Source organism: Centrocercus urophasianus, unplaced genomic scaffold (assembly GCF_019232065.1).
Source record: "Centrocercus urophasianus isolate 14NV4802_14NV808 unplaced genomic scaffold, USGS_Curo_1.0 seq_19, whole genome shotgun sequence".
Taxonomy (NCBI): domain Eukaryota; kingdom Metazoa; phylum Chordata; class Aves; order Galliformes; family Phasianidae; genus Centrocercus; species Centrocercus urophasianus.
This window is the reverse complement of record NW_024884744.1, coordinates 18,758,877-18,777,851: the sequence shown is the minus strand read 5'-3', so window position 1 is coordinate 18,777,851 and position 18,975 is coordinate 18,758,877. Positions and strand designations below refer to the sequence as shown.

Here is an 18,975-nt window from a genome sequence, read left to right as displayed (position 1 = left end):
TTGTGAGGTCTGGTGAAAGTAATACAAGCTGTAACAAAAGCACGAGCTTGTGTTGATGAGAAGCTGAGCACTCCTACTGCCCTGTTCCTTCTCCTTTCCCAGGTGGATGGAGGTGATCAAGAGGGCCACCAGCTCCCCAGCCAGGTCGAGCCTTCTGCTACCCAAGGACGAGAAGGATCGGCACACGGACTGAAGGGAGCAGAGCTGGATCTCTGCCATAGACATCGCTAAGAGGCAGGTGGAAGCAGGAGTCTGGGGAGGTGATAAAGCAGAGAACCAGGCAGCTCATTTCTACCTGGTATGGAACGGGAGAGCTTGGGAGTTGCAGACAGGGATCAAGCCCACTCCAAATGGTGTGGGAGAGGGTCACGACTGCTCCAGTTGAACCTACTTGGAGAGAATCTAACAACTGCAGAGCTTTGGTGTGTGCACGTTGTGGAAGGTGCGCTGTGCCAGTTGTATCTGTACAGTAATGCCCTTGCCTGCCCTGCAGGTGGCAAATGCCACCTTTTTTTCATACTATGACTGGATGGTCAGCATACATGGGGGAAAGCAGCAGCTGCTGGGGTGAGTGGTTCACAGCTGCTGGCAGCAGGTTTGCTGGCTGCCAGGGGTTCCCTTCCCTGATGCTCACGGCTGGCTCCAGCCAATGCCCCACTGCTGTCCATGTCAGCTGGCTTGCAGGCCTTAGACTAACAGGGTCCCACAGATGTATTAGCGTAACAAGTGCATTTTGAACAGAAACAGCAGCTCTTGCAGAACAGTTCTGCTACTCAGAGGCTGCCAAGGCAACGATTTTCCAGGGGAAGTGTGAACCTCTGCTGAGGTGTCAGCACGCTGTGGGTTGGTGCAGGTGGGGTGTGTGGTTTCTCCTCTGAACTCTATGGTGCATGCTGAGAGGGTCACTTGCTTAGTCTATATCACAGCTCCAGAGTTCCTTTATCCTATTGTAGGTGTTACTTAAGGCATGGGATGGCAAACACTTCACCCTTGTGTGAATGCTATTTTCAAGGCATTTAAAGCAATACAGGAGAACAAGCTTCTCGGAAAGTCACTGTTGCTTGTGCTTCTGTGTCATGTAAAGACTTTTGAGAATCCCTTTTCTTACCTTTAAATATCAAGGGGGAACCATCTTCTATTTCTCGTGAAGGTGTAAAAGTCACTGGATTCTAGATGGAGCATTAGTGTGCGAGGACTCCATTAAATCTCTGTATTAATGCTGACACGGTTGCCATTTGTTGTTTTTGCAAAGCTGTCACAGTTGGTTGCTTCCACAGGACTGAAATAAGGTAAACACTGTCAAATGCTGATGGATGTGGTTTTGAGGGGCTCTAGGTATCCTGCTTTTATTTTGGTATTTGGATAGTAGAAAAAGGACCCAGGAGTTGGTGTAGTGAAAGCAAAAGGAAAGTGTTGTGTGGACAGAGGATTGCTGAGATCCCTGCAAACATGGGAAGCACAGAGACTGACCTGTGTGTTCTCCAGGACTTCAGATTATGGTCTACAATGCTTTGGGGGATGGGGGCAGGTGAGGTTTTAAGAGAGGTTTCCCAGACTGCTCAGGTGACTGCAGATTCACTCTTCACTGCCACTGTTGTGATGACCGTTGTCCCGTGTAACTTAAATGTCCTTAATTTATTAGTGTCTTCATTTTTAACAATTAACTGTTGTAGGTGAACACGTGTGGATCGACCAAGTATATTATAACCAGCTGAGTTATGTCGTGGAAGTAAATAGCATCTTGATATGAAATGATTTCAGCCTCTTATTCCTGCCAGGTGCAGTGGAGCACTGCACGTGTGCTGTGAAGGGTGTGACGGAGAGCCTGGCTCGCTGGGCACTGCTAGGAGCTGCACGGGGCAGGAAGATGCAGGGCAGGACCAAGCACAAGGCAAAGAAACTGCAGCTTGAACAAATACTTTTTACCTGGTAATAAAAAGGTACGCCCCACCTCCTTTATTTTGTTACTTTATTGAAAGTGGCAGATCCCTTTCAATGCTTTTAAAAACTAAAACCATTGCTGTTTCGAATACTGGACAAAGGCTGTGGGGATTGTTTCCTTTAAAAATTTTACTCATTACACTGCAGTGCATGTGAGTAATAACACAAGGTACCTTACTGACACAACTTGCTACTGTCATGAACAGCAATTTTAAAGCAGCAGGAGCCCTTTCTGCTAGACTGCAGCCTCTGCCTTCAACTCAGTAACTTTTGTGTCTATACATTAACAGCTCCTCCTCTTGAGGGAAAGATGGGTTTGTTGTGTTCCTCGTAAGGCCAGGCTCCAAGGCTGCTCACCTGGAGAAACACAGCCCTGCAGCAGCTCCAACGCAATGAAGCAGCAGCACCTTTTCTCTAGCAGATGAGATCACAGTGTGTGCTGAGCCCGTATTTATCCACCAGAGAGGAACAGGAAAGGACTGACACAAGCTGAAGTGAACACCGCACGTGGGGATGGGGAAACGTGTGCTCCTCTGGAGCTCCTTTTAGCCCAGCACTTACCCTCTGCAGCTCTGAATCAAAGTACCAAAAATCAAGCCTTACCACTAACACTCTGCCTATCTATCTCTCCTTTAAAAAACGCTGAACAGCCGCAGCTTTTGTTCTCAGTGGCTTTGGGGTGAGCCACATCATTCACACAAACACTCAGAAAGATCTGGGTATCTAAGGTCTTGCTGACTTAATGGGAATATCTTTACAATTAGTGAGCAGATTGCTAAGCAACCGGCTATCAGAAGTTATTATCCTAAGTCTATTTTTCTAGACCTTGACAGTATAGATTATATCAACCTCAATTAAAAAGTAGCTTTATAAACTAGTACTATACAGGAAGCAAAGCTCATTGGGATGGCCCTGCCAGCACACCTTTAAGCAGGCACTGCAGCTGTGGACGTTTCAGTCTCTGCCAGCAACCACCACCCCAGCCTGACAGACAGAGCAGAGCCCTGGCTCCAGCCAGTTCCTAGCCCAGGCAGAAAGAAAAGTCAGAAGGTTCATTTAGGAAGATGGAGAAAGAGGCTGAGAGTGGTTTTGGAAACTCCCACCCACAGCACACGGATGCCTCTGCTGCCAGCCATCCCACCTTCATCTTTCTGCAGAGGACAGGCATCTTGTCCCAGGAGCTGCTGCGCAGTGCTGACCTGCCCTCAGAAGAACTGAAGCCCTCAGTGTTGGCCATGGGCTGCTGTGTTCCCTCTCCTCTCCCTTCTTTTTAATCCTTCTGCAAGGTTTGGGCACATGCAGCTGTCCACTGAGCTCAGAGGTGAGGCCTGCCCAAAGCTGAGTACCGGAACCTTCAGTTGCAGAAAGCACCAGGGAAGGAAACCCCAGCAGCTCCCATGCCAAACATAACCACTGGCCCCTCCCAGCCTCTGGAGACCCAAGGCAAGTTCTGCTGTTGCCTGCATCACATGAACCAACGCCTAATGCAAAATGATGTCCCAGAGCCAAAAAAGAAGCAGTCAGCAAACCCATCCTCCCATGGAACAAGCTAGGGAAGAGCAGCAGCAGCCTACTTACTTTACTTTGCCTGCTGCTAGAGTCAAAAGCTTTCTTTACTAGCATGTGAAGGAGTTGAAAGAATCCTTCAGAATATCCAAGGAGCTGTTCTAACTTTCCCAGAGGCTGTAGTGCACTTAGAGCTTGCAAACATACCTGCACTCACACATTACAGCTCACAAACACTTCTGTAGGAAGGGTGGAAGGCTGAACCCATCAGGCTGGCCTTTGAAACATACACAGCTGAATAGAGGGGAGCCTTCCCCTTCTCCAGCAGGCAGCCATTTACCAGTGGGATTCAAACCAAGCCAAAATGGATACATCCATAGGGAAACAATTAAAAACCGCGTTGATTACATTGTAAAAACAATTAGACCACCCATCTTGGGTTCTGTAAAAGGTCTAAATTGTACTTGCATTGCAAACCTCACCCTGGGTCATCACGGAAACACGTGTAATATGGAGGCTCTGAAATGTCTTGGAGTCCGTAACACAATGTTATATCCAACAGCAGACAGTGGTCTGGATTAGAGATGTAGTTCTTATGAAGCTGGAAAAAATCCTTCCTCCTCTCAGAACAGCAGCAGGGAATGTTTGCATCAGCGGGCAGAGGTCAGGTGGTTCCGACTGTGTGAAAACCTTCAAGAAAGAACAGGGAGGAACGGGTCACTGCTGCCACATAACACCCTCACCTGCAGGAAGCACACACAGCCCAACCAGCCCTGTGGGCAGAAGTGAGGCTGCCTCTGTTTAACCTCTATCCATTCTCTAGATAAAGCTGTCAGTCTTGAAAGGAAGCCCCAGCACTTCAGGAACACAGCCAAGAATTGCAGGGGCTGGAAGGGATCTCTGGAGATCATCCAGTGCAGGCTCCCTACAGCAGGGTGCACAGGTAGGCGGCCTGGCAGGTATTGCATATTTCTAGAGGAGGACACTCCACCACCCCTCTGAGAAGCCTGTTCCAGTGACTTCAGAGATTCCACCTGAGCCTAATAAGAAGTTCTGAGCACCATGGTTGTACAGCAGAAATAAACCAGGGGCCCTGAGGCTTTACAAGCCTTCAAAGAAGTGTCAGTTTCATGCTTATATTGACAATTAGAGGCTGCTCGCAGTGAATGATACCAGAGTCATTGACCCTCAGTCATCCAAGGTGCGTTTATGAGTATCCCCCCTGCTCAGCTGGGGGTTAAAACCTTTGAGAGCATCACGAGGACAGATCCTGTAACCCCTGTGCAGCAGTCAGAGTGTTCTCTCCTGCTGTGATTGTTAGATGTCTGTATGAACAAACCCCACAGCATATTTGCTTGAAAGCCGTAATGACTTGGTAACAAGGCCTTAAGGAGGGCCAGCGTTTTCAGTCCTTCATGTTTAAGGCTATCTGTTTTTCCCCACTTGACAGCATCCTATTGCCTCTGATGCCCGGACTGCTCAGCACCACACCTGACTGCAGCTGCAGAGCATAACAGCAGTGCAGTTGGCTGCCAGCCCTGCCCCACTGGCACCCACCTTTGCCCTGAGGACCCTCACTCACCTCTGTACCCGCTCCACCATGTGTGCTATCAGTTTGTCAGAGATGCCAGGGCAGGACTCCTCCGCCAAGCTGAAGGCATTCTCCAGCTCCTCCATAGCTCCCACGTTGCCTCCGGTCTGCTTGTGCTTATCTTTAAGCTGCAACCCAGAAATAGCATGTTAGCTCCTTAGCTCACTGCAGGGAGCACCTGTCAAGCAGTGCAGACATCAAGTTCCTTCCCCTTGTAGGAAGACACCAGGAGGGTGCAGGAGGGGACCCACGTCCTTCAAAATGGCCTTTTTGTAGGTCGGAAAGATGAGAATGCAAGGTCTGGAATTTAGGCTTTCCTCCAGGTAATAACAGCAATTGAATTCCTTACAAGACAGGCTGTGATGTGCTGCTAAACATCCTGTATGATACTAGTGCTGGATCAATAGCCCTGAAAAAACACTGATGTATCTGAACTGGTACAATCTCTTTGCTGCTGAGGACAGCCTAACACCCAGACACACACCAAAGGCTTCTGGACAGGCAGGGTTCTAAACACTACAGGATCTGGATTAGTCATCACTTCAACAGTTCCAGAAAAGAGTTTTCCCCAGGAGAATGGGGGAACAAAGCCCACAGGAGGGCCAAGGTATGAAGCCTCTGCTTGCACTTAGCATTTTTAGCCCTCTCTCAGTGGGCCTTAGCAAGTGCAAGTCTCCTTGTGCATAATCCTAGCTGTTGATTTGAAATGGCTGTGCCTTCATCATTCAGTTACATCACAGAAACCTCAACACGTTGCTGATGCTGAGCCCAAAGCAGTCTGCCACTGGAAATGCACGGTCACATTCTCTGTCAGTTTCCCACCATTCCCATGTAAGCAGCTCATGCTGCAGCTCATTCCCTGGCACACCAGGATGCAGTGTGCTGTGTGAAAATCAACCCCTTTTGTGGAACAAGAAGTACCTGCCAGCTAACCCCTGTCCAGCTCAATTAGGCTCCCATTAGGCTATGCCAATTAAGGAGCTTTACATAAGCCCCACCGCTCTTTGCCTGCAGTTGCAGTATCAGCCCTCCTGACTGCTGGAGGTCACCTTTCCTCCCCGGGCCAGAAAGCAGGACACCACGAATGGCTGGACATCACCTGACCACAGACTGCCTGCCTTAGAGGCAGGAGGAGACAAGGGCTGTCCTGCAGGGAAGCTGCCCACCCAGCGCCGCGCTGTGACGCAGGGCTGCAGCCCTTCAGCTTGACGTGCGTGGGCTGTGTTACATCGCTGCTGCAGAGCAGCTTTCTGAAGCTTAGCAGGGGGCAGAGAGCTGTGCTACACTGCGCCATCCAGACTGGCTCTTATTCCGGCTTGGCCCTCTAGGCCCAAATATTGAGCCTGTCCTCTCCTCCTCAGAAGGAGAAGCTGGGTTTCAGGGCTTGCAATTGCCCACACCCGTGCTGATGACCTGCTGTGGGTCACTTTCCATATTAACACCCAATAATAAAGATGCAGGCAGCCATACAAAATCTCATGAACACCATATTGCTAGAAATTCTGTTGACAAAGCCCAGCTCCAGCCTTTTAATGGAAAGAGGTGATCACAACTTAGCAGATTTCAGAGGCATTAATGCAGCAGTGCAAAGCAGATGCTGTTGGTAGGAAGCCAGCACTGAGAAGAACAACATACACACCTGGCTGAGAAGCAGGTTTCCTACAGGTCTTGGAGAAAAGCTTTTTCCCACCTCCTGCTACTGTACACAGAAGCCAGGTTACTTCAGAGATGGCCCAGCACCTCCCCTGCTCCTGATTTTGCTGAGTGGGATCAGCAGGGCCAGCAGGGAAGTCTGACCCAAGGAAAGGAGGCGCAGCAAGTCTGGGGCAAAGGAGCCAAAGCAGAAATGGAAGGCCAAGACATCACCTCCCATCTGATACCAGCACAGTGGTGCTGCTAAGAAGCCCACAGGTGCACTCAGTGGTCTGAAGAGCTCACAGCTCTTCCCAGAAGGCTGCTAAACAAACGAGACTGGGAAATGGTCAGCAATATGCTGCATGAGAAGCAGCACCTTCTGCCTCATGCGTTGACCTCTGCAGTCAAGCACAGTGGACTGTGGAAAAGGCCAGTCAGCACAATCCATAGAATCATTAAGATTGAAACAGACATCTAAGATCTCCCAGTCTGTTAGTTCTCCGTTTCCTATGCAGTGCTGTCTCAAGCACTGAATGCCTGCTTTCCAGAACAGCCTCTGCTTTTTGTCCTGAAGCAGTAAGCCCTCTTTCCACATAAACTCTTTTTCCAAGTCTACTGCAAAGTCCAGAGACCATCCTTGGGAAAGCAGAGCCCTGTGCTGGAACAGCATCAGGATATAGAAAAGAGCAAGTCCTCAGGAGCAGGGAAAGGCATCTGTGACTGGCAGCCCAAGAGAAGGCCCACTGGATCCCGGCACACAGTGTCTGTATAAGGTATTTCTTACTAAGAACCCCCCGTTTCTACTCTCCTGCTGGGAATAGCAGCTAAAGAGTCATTGCCAATGGGCTCCATTATGATTATCTTCCTCTCTCCCTTAAAGCACTCACCTAAAAAGCCAATTACAAACATTATCCTGTCAGTAACTGTAGCTTTTACTGCACCTCTGCATCCTCACCCAGAACACAAGGCAAAGAAACAGTGAATTTTCAAACTCATTTTCTTTGTCCAACTGCGACAGGCCACGCAGTCAGTCACTCCTGAGCTTTGGTACCCTAGCAACAGAAGATGGCCCAATAGCTGGCAGAGCCAAGGTCCTACTCACCTCCCCAAAGACTGGGTGGACAAGTGTGGAGAGACACTGTGACCGTGGTTGTCTCTTGATGGGCTCAGAAGGCTAGAAAACAAGGAAAGAAGTTATAAGCACACGCAAAGGCTTCCTAAGCTCACAAGCTGCCAAGCCCTTTTTAATTTCACTGCACCTCAATGGCACCTCACCAGATCTCAGGAAAACCACAGCTTGTGTTACCCTGGGGACGTGGAGGAGAGCTCTGAGGCACTAGCCTTGATATTGGACTAAAGCAAATTTTAGACAGAACAGGCACGACTGGCAGCTTCACCAAGCCCCATGAGATTGTGTTAGCTTAGCCCACTTCTAAAGGAACCAAAGATGGCAACCAGACCTTCTGGGAACCATGAAGTGCCATTCCTTTGTGCAGCTTGCTCAAGGAGTTGGGACGAATAGTTGGTGGGAATGTCCAGATTGGGCCCTGGTCTCCGTCCTCTGTGTCTCCATCACTGCCAAAGAAAAGGGGAGGTCAGGACAAAGCCTCAGCTCCACACATGGTTCTATCTGTGCACTGTCGTAGTCACAAGCTCTCTCCCACACACTGATTCACAAACACAAATATATATGTTAAGTATTGCCACAGTTACAAAGCCTGAAGCTCTCTGAAAGGAGATACATATGACTGAATGCACATAAAACACAGGTAACAAGAGCCCTGTTTCACTACATCAGATGTTTCTCATTACTGCTTTTGGTTCCTCGCACTCAGGAGGTGTAGAGGTTCCATAGATAAGACTAGACTAGAATAGCAGGCTCCAATGAAGCAGAAAGAGGCACAAGCCTGTTTCTTCAGGCAGCAGTCACTCCCACAAAAACAGATGCTCACATGTTTTCCTGGCTATGACAATGATCTCCAGCCCAGGTGGGGAAAAGGACCTCGGTCGCTTTGCACCTGGGCACGTGTGGCATAGAAGGGGCATCTTCCCCGTGCAGTGTGTACATACATGTCAGAATCACCAGAACTTGAATCTTCTCCATGGCCCTCTGACTTCCAGCGCTTGAATCTGTCAATCAGCTCCATTAGGAATGAGGTTTTCTTGGTGTAGCGTGTGATGAATTTGTGCTTTAGCAACTCTTTAGCTGTTGGCCTCTGGAATAAATAAGGAAAGCAAGCTGCATCTAACCTTCTCTGTACAATAAACATGCAAGTGTACCACCTTCAATTCTTGCCAGTCCGCAAGCTCAGAACTACTTTTTCTTCAGTAGAGAGCAAGTACTGCCCTACAGGGGTATTACAGGTCCTACACTCAAAGGCAGAAATGGAGAGCAGTACTCACAAATCTAGGATCCTTATTGAGGCAGGCTTCCACAAACTCCTTGAAGGGCTTGCTGTGGTGACCTTCAAGTGTTGGAGGGTTATTTTTGGGGATCAGGAAGAGAACCCTCATAGGATGGAGGTCAGAATTTGGAGGCTCTCCCTTTGCTAATTCAATGGCTGTAATTCCAAGGGACCATATGTCTGCCTAAGAGAGGAGCAAAGAACAGTGACTACAGAGCAGCAAGGGGCAATTCTGCAACACAGAAGCATGCAACTTTGGCACAGCTGAAGGGCTCATCACGTAAGATCACACAGGGTGCTTCACAACTAATAGACAAACTTCTACAGACCCTGAATGATAGGAAAGCACACTACCAGCAGCCTTTCCCTGTATTAACCCTACCACCCCCTGCAGCAGCATCAAGCAATCCTTCTCCTGCTCTAGCTCACCTTGAAGTCATAAGCAGACTGTTTGATGACCTCTGGTGCCATCCAGAATGGAGTCCCCACAAAGGTGTTCCTCTTGATTTGTGTGTCTGTCAGTTGTCCAGCCACTCCAAAGTCAGCCAGTTTCACGTCTCCTTGTTCCGAAAGCAGCACATTGGCAGCTGTTCACACAAATAAGTGTTAAGTCCACAAGTTCCCAAGTCATCTGCAACCCACACAGAAGTGACCAGTGGGAAGGGACATCCCACAACATCCCCCTTTGCCTCCATGCAAACCTCAGTTTGGATTCCCAGTGTCAGACTCATCCCTGTGTTCTGCTGGGTAACACAGAATACTTCTGTGGTGGTAATAAGGAGCAGATTTGAAGGGCCACACAATTACTAGATGTGATTCCTGGATGCACAAAGGTGAGAGGCACTTGGCCCAAGGTACCTCAAATGACCTTTACTTTTTTCCCCTCGCCCTTCAGCAGCATTCAGTACAGGTTAAACAGCAGATCTCTGAAAGCAGCTCACTCATCCTGGCCTTGCTTCCCACTCACTCAGCTTAAGAAAGCAGCACTGCTCAGGCTCTGGAGGGAGGGTGGGCTGTAGGTTTGCAGAGCTAGTAGCTATAGAAACTTGCAATATCACGTAGACAACAAAATTCTTTCTGTGTCTCCCTGCATGAAGTTTCCTCATTCTCCTTGTTCACTTACCCTCCTGCAGAGGGTCAGGCAGTGTGCATCCAGCACCGCCCTCCTGCTGTCCTTTGATGCTCTGCTCCTGATGTGAGGCTTCTCTATGGGAGGCAGGTGCCAGATCTCTCTGCCCTGCACAGGGCCAGAGGCCACAGCAATCAGGACAAGAGGACACATGCAGCCCTGACTTTCCTGGGCTATGAACCCTGCCTGCAGACACCACTGCAGTAAGTTTTTCACCACGATAACCAGCATGCACGTGCCTTGGCATCCATCAGAAAAGCAAATACCCAGACCTAACAGCCAGCTGATAGTGAAGCACACCATTCACTGACTCCTTTGCTTTAATACCCTGTGTCCATGCAAACTGCAAGTGTCAGAGAAGAGCTACAGATCCTTACTGTTGCACTACATCCTGAAGACAACAAAAACATGAGCTGCAATAAAATGAGAAGTACCAGATTCAGAAACAAGCAACCCTAAGAAACAGTCTTTGAAACCTCTCAGATTAGTTCTGCATCATCCTTCTGAATTTATGTTTGGAATATCCCTTACAGCACAGACAGACGAGCTCCCTGCTCTTACCTTTGATGTCCCTGTGGATCTTCCTCTCAGAGTGCAGGTAATCCAAGCCCTTTAGGATTTCCCTCAGGATAGTAGCTATGTAAGTCTCTTCCAAGGGCCCTGGCTTTAGCTGAAAAAGTGCAGGAAGACAACTTAAAGGGTGAGTGATGCTTGCATTTTCAAGCCTCTCCCATTTGTTACTTGGAAACCTTTGTCAAGCAGATCATATTCAGCAGGAAGCACCGACTGCACACAGCCCAGTGCACATCTTATTCTACAAGCAGAATGCCAGACTTTGCACCTGGTTACATGACATGGAAAATCTTTGAAGGCTTTTCTGTTACTCTCTTAAAGGCTTTCCAGACAAACAGCAGGATGCTCATCTCTTGCTCTCACTTGGAAATACACTGGTGAACAGAACACCTTATCTGTTTCTCTTGTTCAAGCCTCTTTGCCAGCATGCAAGAGCTGAATTTCAGCCATTGCAACAGCAGTGAGAACTTCTGCCTTCTGGCTGTGGCATGACAAGGTACTGTATCACAACTTTTCTCCTTTTAATCAGTTCTCTTCTAAACAAGCCCTGCCTTCTGCTGTTGATTACAGATCCCCCTGCTGCACCCTTCCTCCAACTCAGTGCAGGCTCAGCAGTTTTCACTATATGACCTTAGTTCCTTCTGGAAGAACAGGCTTTATAGTCCCAGAGAGAAAAGCAGAATCCTGTGAAAGAATACAGCACAGCAGAACTTTTTTTTTCCATGTGTTTACTATGCATTAGTGTTCCCCTGAAGTCTGGGGCAGCTTGTTAGACATGATCAGTATTACCAACACCTGTATCCCAACTGTAGGCCAACTCCCTGCCAAAGCCTGATGCCATGCAAGCACTGAACCACAAACTTCTGGCAAGCACAAGACTTCAGTTAGGTGAGCTATGGATTTATGTTGCTCAAGAACAACTTACTGCTGTCAAATTCATTTCACTGTTTTTTTCTGCTGTAAAGCAACAGAACACCCTGGAGAACTGTGTTCAACAGCTGAGCCCCATGCAAACGTTTCCTCTGTGCTGGATATGCATAACCAGCACATCCACCCTGCACTGCCTCCCCTTCAGGCACAGGGCTGTCAGAAGGATGTCACACAGCAAGTCAGCATCTGCCTTGCGGGCATTTCACAAATCAAAACTTCAGCCAAGATATGTCAGGGCCCAGAGCTTACCACATACTTACCAAATCCAAGGCTGAACCTCCTCCCAGGTACTCCATGATTATCCACAGCTTGGTGCCCTGCAAGTAACAGCACAGTCCAAGAGCAAAGACGGCTTAAGATCAGGCAGACAAGCAAAACATTTGAGGTGAACAGCCCTTGTGCACAACACAAGAAATGTTGCCTACCACAGCTCTCAGAGACAGCAGAGGACCTGCTCCTACCTCCAACATTTGTTTATCTCCAGTTCTGCCTAAGCAAGCTTAGTACTGCTGAGGGCACCAGACTGCACAGCCCAGGGAGATAAGTATATTGTCTGTCTGGAGCCACTCAGCAGCACTCCAACGGATCTAGCACATCTTGCCAATGACAGGAGAGCTTTGCAGCCTTTGATTACATTAACAGGATTCCAGTTTGAAGGCTATGGTCAGCAAGGCACTTTCTTTCTCCCTAGAGAAGAGATTTCCAGACTGAGCTTCTGGTAGGAGATAAGCAGCTGGTCCACAAAACCACAGCTTTCATGGTGGTTTTGGCAGAATGCTGAGAAAGTGCATTATCACCTGTGAAAAATATGCAAGGAATAATCAGGATCCAAAGAGCTCAAGGATTGCTGTGCCGTACAGCCAGTGTTACACAGGCCTCCAGCAGCTGGCATCATCATTAGGAACTTCTGTTGGGGGTTCCTGAACCTGTTCTCAGTAGGAACATCACCACCTCATTGCTCCACCACTCCTTCAAAGACTCAGACCCTGTTCTTTTCATTACTTCTTCAACCCTTCAGTACATCCTTCGCTGCTCCTGTTCCCTCGTAAGGTAGGGAGTGTGGTAAGAGAGTGCCCTGCTCTTGGGACCATACCAGGAACCTCATTTCCACATGCTCTGCAAGTGACTTAAAGACCAGCCTTAAATGAAAACCACATACACGCAGTGGACAGAACCACTGCTGCTCCTGCTGCACACTGACTCAACGCCCATGGCTTGGGCACCCGAGCAGTGCTGTTTACCATCAGCAGCTGTGGCTCCTGCAGAAGCCCAACCCAGTCTCCAAACTTCTGGCAAGAGAATTGCCTTGGCTTTGTCCTACCTTCAAGTAGGAGCCATAATAGCGGGTGATGTAGGGACTGTCACACTGGCTGAGCACTGTAATCTCTTGCTGAATGTCCTCAATTTCATCCTCAGCCTCCTCCAGATCAATAATCTTGATAGCAACCACTTCCTTGGTGCGGTTGTCGATCCCTTTATACACTTCACCAAACGATCCTTTGCCAATCCGCTCCAGTTTGGTGAACAGTTCCTCAGGATCCACCCTGGAGTGCTAAAAGGGGAGGGAGAGAAGGCAAAGGTCAGCAAGTCCCGCAGCAGCCCGCAGAGCACCATGCATACCAGATCTGTTTGCCTTGCATCTCCTATCTACACATCTGCTGTGTTGTTGAATTCACCTGAAGCCCACAGGCCCTGCATGGGCTCAGAAACGTATCAAAGAACACATCCAGGATAAGAGCTGAAGCAGACTTTTACATCTGCTCCTGCAGATCAGAGCTGGAGAGGAACAGGAGAGAGGCCAGAAAGGAGAATGTCAGCATTCACCACTCCTAAGCAGGCAGCAGCTCCTTTGGGACAGGATGATGTGGCATGCAGCTCAAGTGCAGGCACCAAACTGGGGCCAAACGAGCTTCATGAGCAAGGACTCATCCATAACTGAATGAAAGGCAGGTGAGGTGTATCAGAACCAAATTTCATCTGAAGACTGGGATGAGAAAACAGGCACAGATCAGAGGCCATCAGAAGTTCACAGACACGTTTCCCTTCTCACATTCAAACATGTGACTGATTTGAACGATTTTCACCTCCCCTACTTGTTTGGAGGGCAACATACTCCAGCAGTACAAACACCAATTCCCATCAGCTGCCTTTACTGCAGCCTGGTTTTCAGGCAGACCCAGCCCTGACGGAGCCTCGCATCTCTCAGGAGGTCAGCAGCACTCTGTGAGGCCTCTGCCCACCCCGCAGTACAAGGAGCCACATGGACACCCTGTCTGCACTTCTGGAACAGCCTCCTCCAGACACACTCAGGCACAAGAGTGAATAGCATTTTCCTTATTTGATAAGCATATCAACTAGGAAGCTACTGACATGACCATCAGAGAAATACTGACTCACAGCGGCTGGGCTTCAAAGTTAACTCTGATAAGAATAAGCACAACAGAGGGAGGAAGAATCATCTCCTGATGTTCTTTCATTCTGTTCAGCTGCAGACCAAGAGGGCCTGCTCTGCTTCATGCTATTAAAAGTCTCTTTGTGATTAATTTTTTTTGCCTTAAAAAAAGGTCTAGTTTAAACAAAAAGAAAAAAAATCTGGCAAATACAGCTTGACCTACAGGAAGCAGACAAGTGGTTACAGGGAGTTCTCCACACCCAGAACTTCTCAGTCTCACCTCACACGTCACCCAAAGGGACCACTCCCATGCAAGGACTTTGAGCTGGGCAGAGATTTTATCTGAGCACGAGGCAGTGGTGTTTTTGCAACTAGCACCAGGTTTAGCAGCATCCCTGGGTGCTCCTTACTGATTAACCAAGCAGTCATTACACGTTGTTTGCCTTCTGCACCCAGTACGTTGCTGCAGGGAGTAAGCTTCACAGTCAGCTCACTCAACAGTATTTCCACATGCATTCCAGTCCAAGATACAGATGGATAACCAAATATCCTTCTGCATCCACGGCTACACCCAAACAGGCTGTATTTGAACAAACGCACTGGGAGCAGACTGGAGGGGATAGGCAGTGAGGAAATGAGATGGAGATACATAACAGAGTGGAGAGAGTGAAGGAAAGGAAGATCTGAGCTTGAGAAGTGTCAGAAACCAGCACAAGAACAACAGCTGTGGTGCAGGAGGAACAGCTTGACTACATGCAGTTCCCACCTGTTGGCCTCTTTAACAAGAAGGGGCAGCAGAGTGGCCCAGGCACTGCCTCACGCAGTCACCTGCTGCACAGGAGGAACATCATTCATCCCACCAGCCAGCCACCAAGGAGAGAAAGAGAACCATCTCTGAGCAGCACCTGGCTCAGCACACATTCTGCAGGGCAGCAAGACTGCAAGGAAACCTCCCTCTCCTCCTACCTGGATCATTTTTCCATGAGAAAACAAAGGACAAGGGATGAGCTACTGCTTCCCTTCTCAGCCTTGTGTGGCACATTGAGGAATTGGGGCTGAAACTCTTCAAGAATGGGACATCAAACAGCAGAGCACTGGCTGCTGCAGGCAGCTTCTGGGACAGCCAGCAGTTTGTGTTGCAGGCTCTGTCATCACAGCTTCCTGAACAAGCGTCTATACTTTGAGGTAGGTGTATCGTGCTTTTTGAGGAACAAAGCAGCTCAGGGGTGGTAGAGAAGACAGACCATGACAAGCACAAGAAAACTTTGCCCAAGGAACTCAAGAAAGTAATACAACTCTGATATTTGGTTACCCTTCTGTATTTTTGACTGGAATGCACCTGGAAATCCTGTTGAGTGAGAAGAAGGAATGAGGCCAGAACTATTCAGTTGCAGGTGCTAGATTTACCTTGCTGTAGCTTGCACTTCAAAACTGATTTGGAAATGCTTCAAAGCTCTTAGGTGACAGGGTGAGAGTATGCCCTGTGCCACACTGCAGCAGGATGCAGGGGAATAGAATAACACATTTTGTGTAACCTGACTCGCTCCTGCACCAGTAAATCTGTTCATGTGGAGCACTGCAATGAGGGGTCATAAAAAGCAGAATCTGTCCCTTTTCTAAATACCCACTGATCTCAGCACCAGTCTTTTTGTCAGAGAACTGCCCTGCAAAGCTACAAACTTTATTAGTAGAAATGCAAGAAGCCAGATGAAATAACTCACACCTGCATAAAAAGTCACAGATAACCCAAAGCACATCATTAGCACCTGTCAGCTTTGCAACTCTTGGCCAACTTGAGATCTTCTCATTTTCTTAGATATTCACAGACCCCACGAGGGCTGCAGAGCAGAGCTCTGGGTCACTGCCAGAAGAGCTGACTGCTCTCCTTGTTGTGCTGCAATGTATAAGCCTTCAAGGGATGAGCACTTCACTGCTCACCTTTTGTCTGACTGCTTGTGTTACATCACAGTTCTGGAGCAGAAGGCCTCGTGCTGTTTCTCCCCACTGAGTGCATTCAGACTAGAGATGGCTCAGAGTTGGGCAGCACACAGAGCACTATCTTGTTTGTACACACAGAAAGAAAACAAGTGTGAGAAGGACGAGGATGATCCGCCCGTAATGTGCCATCTGGGATCTAATCTCTTTGAAACTTCCCTGTCTGTGAAACGACAGCACGGTCAGCTGCTGAACCCGAGACAGTTTCCAGCTTCAGGAGTACAAGAGAGAAATTCTCAACATTTTGAACCTCAAATATGAAACACATACATAATCTATTGTCTGAGACTCCCAACTTGCTTCACTGATAGCACTGTTTTGCTTCAAGGTAAGAAAGTATTAGCTAAAGAACTTGAGAGTTTCTCAAGGTCACTTAAAGGAACAACAGAACTGGAAACAAGCTGGATTCGGAGCTTTAAAGACTGCAATGCAAATACATCATTGAGAGGGTAGAGCTCCCAACAGAGGCCCACTGCACTGTGTGTACACAGCAAAGGTCAACCTAGAGAAGAGAGCACCCAGCTGGCCTGGGCAGGGAGGGAGCAGCACTGAGATAAAGCAGCTTAGGGATCTGCCTAAGGTAACCCAGCACATCAGCAACAGATAAGGAATAAGGACAAGTCAAGACCCTGACATCCCAATCCAAGTCCTATAGTCTCTCTATTTTTACAGCACCTCCTCACCAATGCTTAAGACTTGGCTAGCAGAATATATGGGAACTGCTGAGTCCCAGCCTGAAGCACTGACCGAGCACCCGGGAAAGGAGCTGATCAGCCCTGGGAGCACAGGTGAAGGCAATTCAGCTGTGTGACTGGAACAGGTGGAGCCTGGCTGCACCTCTCTTAGACCTCATTTAAGGGCTGACTGCCATTGGGGAAGGATCTCTCTGGAGATTCCTCCTTGGTGAAGCTTTCCTCTGTAAACCAACAATCTTCTGCCCTTCCTTTATAGCAGCTCTCTATTGTGTTGGTCCTTCCATCGTCACACCTTTGTTGTAATGCCTTTCCCATTGTACTGATCTGTACAATTACCACACAGAACTTTAAGCCAATTCTCACTGCTCTTCCAGGAAGCCCCAGTTAAACGGAGTATAAGGTGCCACCAAGGATTCTAGAAGAGACCCAAGGAAGGAACAGGTAACACACACTGCTTTCCTATTTGAGCTCTGGAGTTAGCACAGTATGATAATCTCTTAAGACACCTGACATTTGCCTAATTTACAGATTAGATAACCAGAACTTTTTAATAGTCTCTATTGTTGAACGCTGTCTACAAAAAAGCTTCAGAGCAACCACTCTGCACCAACAGAGCTCAGCTCCCTGCCTTGAGCAGACAGAATCCTTCCTTCTCTCATTTCTCTCCCTGTACTGTGACTCACTGAGGCACTAAATTTGCATTTAATTCCACCAGTGCTTTGAGGAAACAGTGTATGTGAAAGGCAGCATGCAAACCAAGATGCATTGCAAATCAATTTTAAACCAGAAGGGGTTTGGAGGAAGCATCATCTCAAACTGCTGAAGCTTTTAGTGCTGTCGTACTACAACTATAAGTGGAAAGGACTCTGGGCAGCCTGGTCTGGTGGTGGTTGGTGACCCTCCCTGTGGTAGGGGGTTTGAAAATAGGTGATCACTGTGGTCCTTTTCAACTCAGGCCATTCTGTGATTCTGTGAAAAGGCTCCAGAGAGACCTGAAGAAGGGCTGTTAAGAAGGAAGGAGACAGACTTCACTTCAGCAGGGTCTGCTGTGACAGGACAAGGGGAAACGGTTTCAAACTAGAAGAGGTTTCAAACTGGATACTGATCACAGAAGGAAGAAGTTTCTTACATTAAGAGCAGCGAAGCAGTGGCACAGGATGCCCAGATTGGTGGTGCTGCCCCATCTCTGCAGACACCTGAGGTCAGGATGGATGGGGTCTGAGCACCTGATGGAGCTGTGGGTGTCCCTGCTCAGTGCAGAGGTTGGACCAGATGCCTTTAAGGGGCTCTTCTGATTCTATGTAAAGAGGAACACCCAGATTTCTCCCCAGAGATGTGCACTCAGCGCTAACACCTGCCAACCACCAAACATGCCCGTAGCCAAGCTCAGAAGAAGGATGATCCAAGCTGATACCGCTCACGTGCTGTTAGCCTCGAGTCACGACATCATCTCATGCCATCACGACAGCAGGACGTACTTACAGCCCCCGAGGGGTAGGACACCCCAGCGCTCAGCGTCACACGGGATCGCTGAGGCCGGAGAAGCCCTTAGGATGCCGAAGCCGCAGCAGCACATCCATCGCTGTGACCCAGCGGCGCACCGAGCGTACAGAGCCCGCTCCGCAGGGTTTCGGCGCGGTGTGCCCAGGCCGCCTCAGCCGAAGGCCGGGGCGACAGCTGCCAGCGAACAAAGCGCGGCTCTGCGGGCTGCGAGCCGAGCCGCGACTGCCGGCGGCGGGCGGCCCTTACCTGGCTGGCGAAGTCCCTCAGGTGAGCCATGCCTGCGCGATCCTCGGGGCCGCGCGGGCGGCGCTCCTCGGCCGGCGCTCAGCTGCGGGAGACAACACAGCGGCTGTGCACGGACCCGTCTCGCCCGCGCGGCCCCGCCATCCCCGCTCCGCCCCCCCGGTCCCTCCGCGTCCCCCACCTACGGCCCTCGTCCCCCCGGCGGAGCGCTGTGCGGCGCCATGCCGGGACCCGGCGCGCGGAGCCGCCGCCCGCCCTGGGACACCGAGCTCGGCCGCGGCGCCGGGAGCGACGACGCGGCGCCGAGTGGAAGCGGGAGGGGAGGCCGCGCCGCGCCGCCTGCTGGGAGCTGTAGTTCCCGCCCCGCCCCGCGCCGCCCGGGTGCCGCCCGTAAGGACCGCGTGTCCCGGCGAGCCGCGCGCGGGGCGGGCGGAGCG

At 49.5% G+C, this 18,975-nt stretch overlaps 2 protein-coding genes across 5 annotated transcripts in view; one reads left to right on the top strand and one right to left on the bottom strand.

The window, feature by feature from the left end:
- The window catches only part of FARP2 (FERM, ARH/RhoGEF and pleckstrin domain protein 2), a 59,027-nt gene extending 57,275 nt beyond the window's left edge, over positions 1-1,752 (top strand). For all 4 annotated transcript variants that reach the window (XM_042820629.1, XM_042820630.1, XM_042820628.1 and 1 more), the window contains one exon: positions 103-1,752. In XM_042820629.1, coding sequence (XP_042676563.1) covers positions 103-193 — 91 coding nt within the window. In that variant the 3' untranslated portion in view covers positions 194-1,752. The remainder of the gene's footprint in view (positions 1-102) is intronic.
- A 200-nt stretch (positions 1,753-1,952) lies between these two features.
- Positions 1,953-18,639, bottom strand: STK25 (serine/threonine kinase 25). The gene is made up of 11 exons (XM_042820633.1): positions 18,542-18,639; positions 13,032-13,262; positions 11,971-12,027; positions 10,769-10,877; positions 9,508-9,665; positions 9,077-9,262; positions 8,744-8,889; positions 8,134-8,248; positions 7,776-7,847; positions 5,030-5,166; positions 1,953-4,137 (listed from the first exon to the last, which is right to left on the bottom strand). The coding sequence occupies exons 1-11, from the start codon at positions 18,569-18,571 to the stop codon at positions 4,098-4,100; spliced, it is 1,281 nt and encodes a 426-aa protein (XP_042676567.1). The 5' UTR covers positions 18,572-18,639; the 3' UTR covers positions 1,953-4,097.
- Between the last annotated feature and the right edge of the window lie 336 nt (positions 18,640-18,975).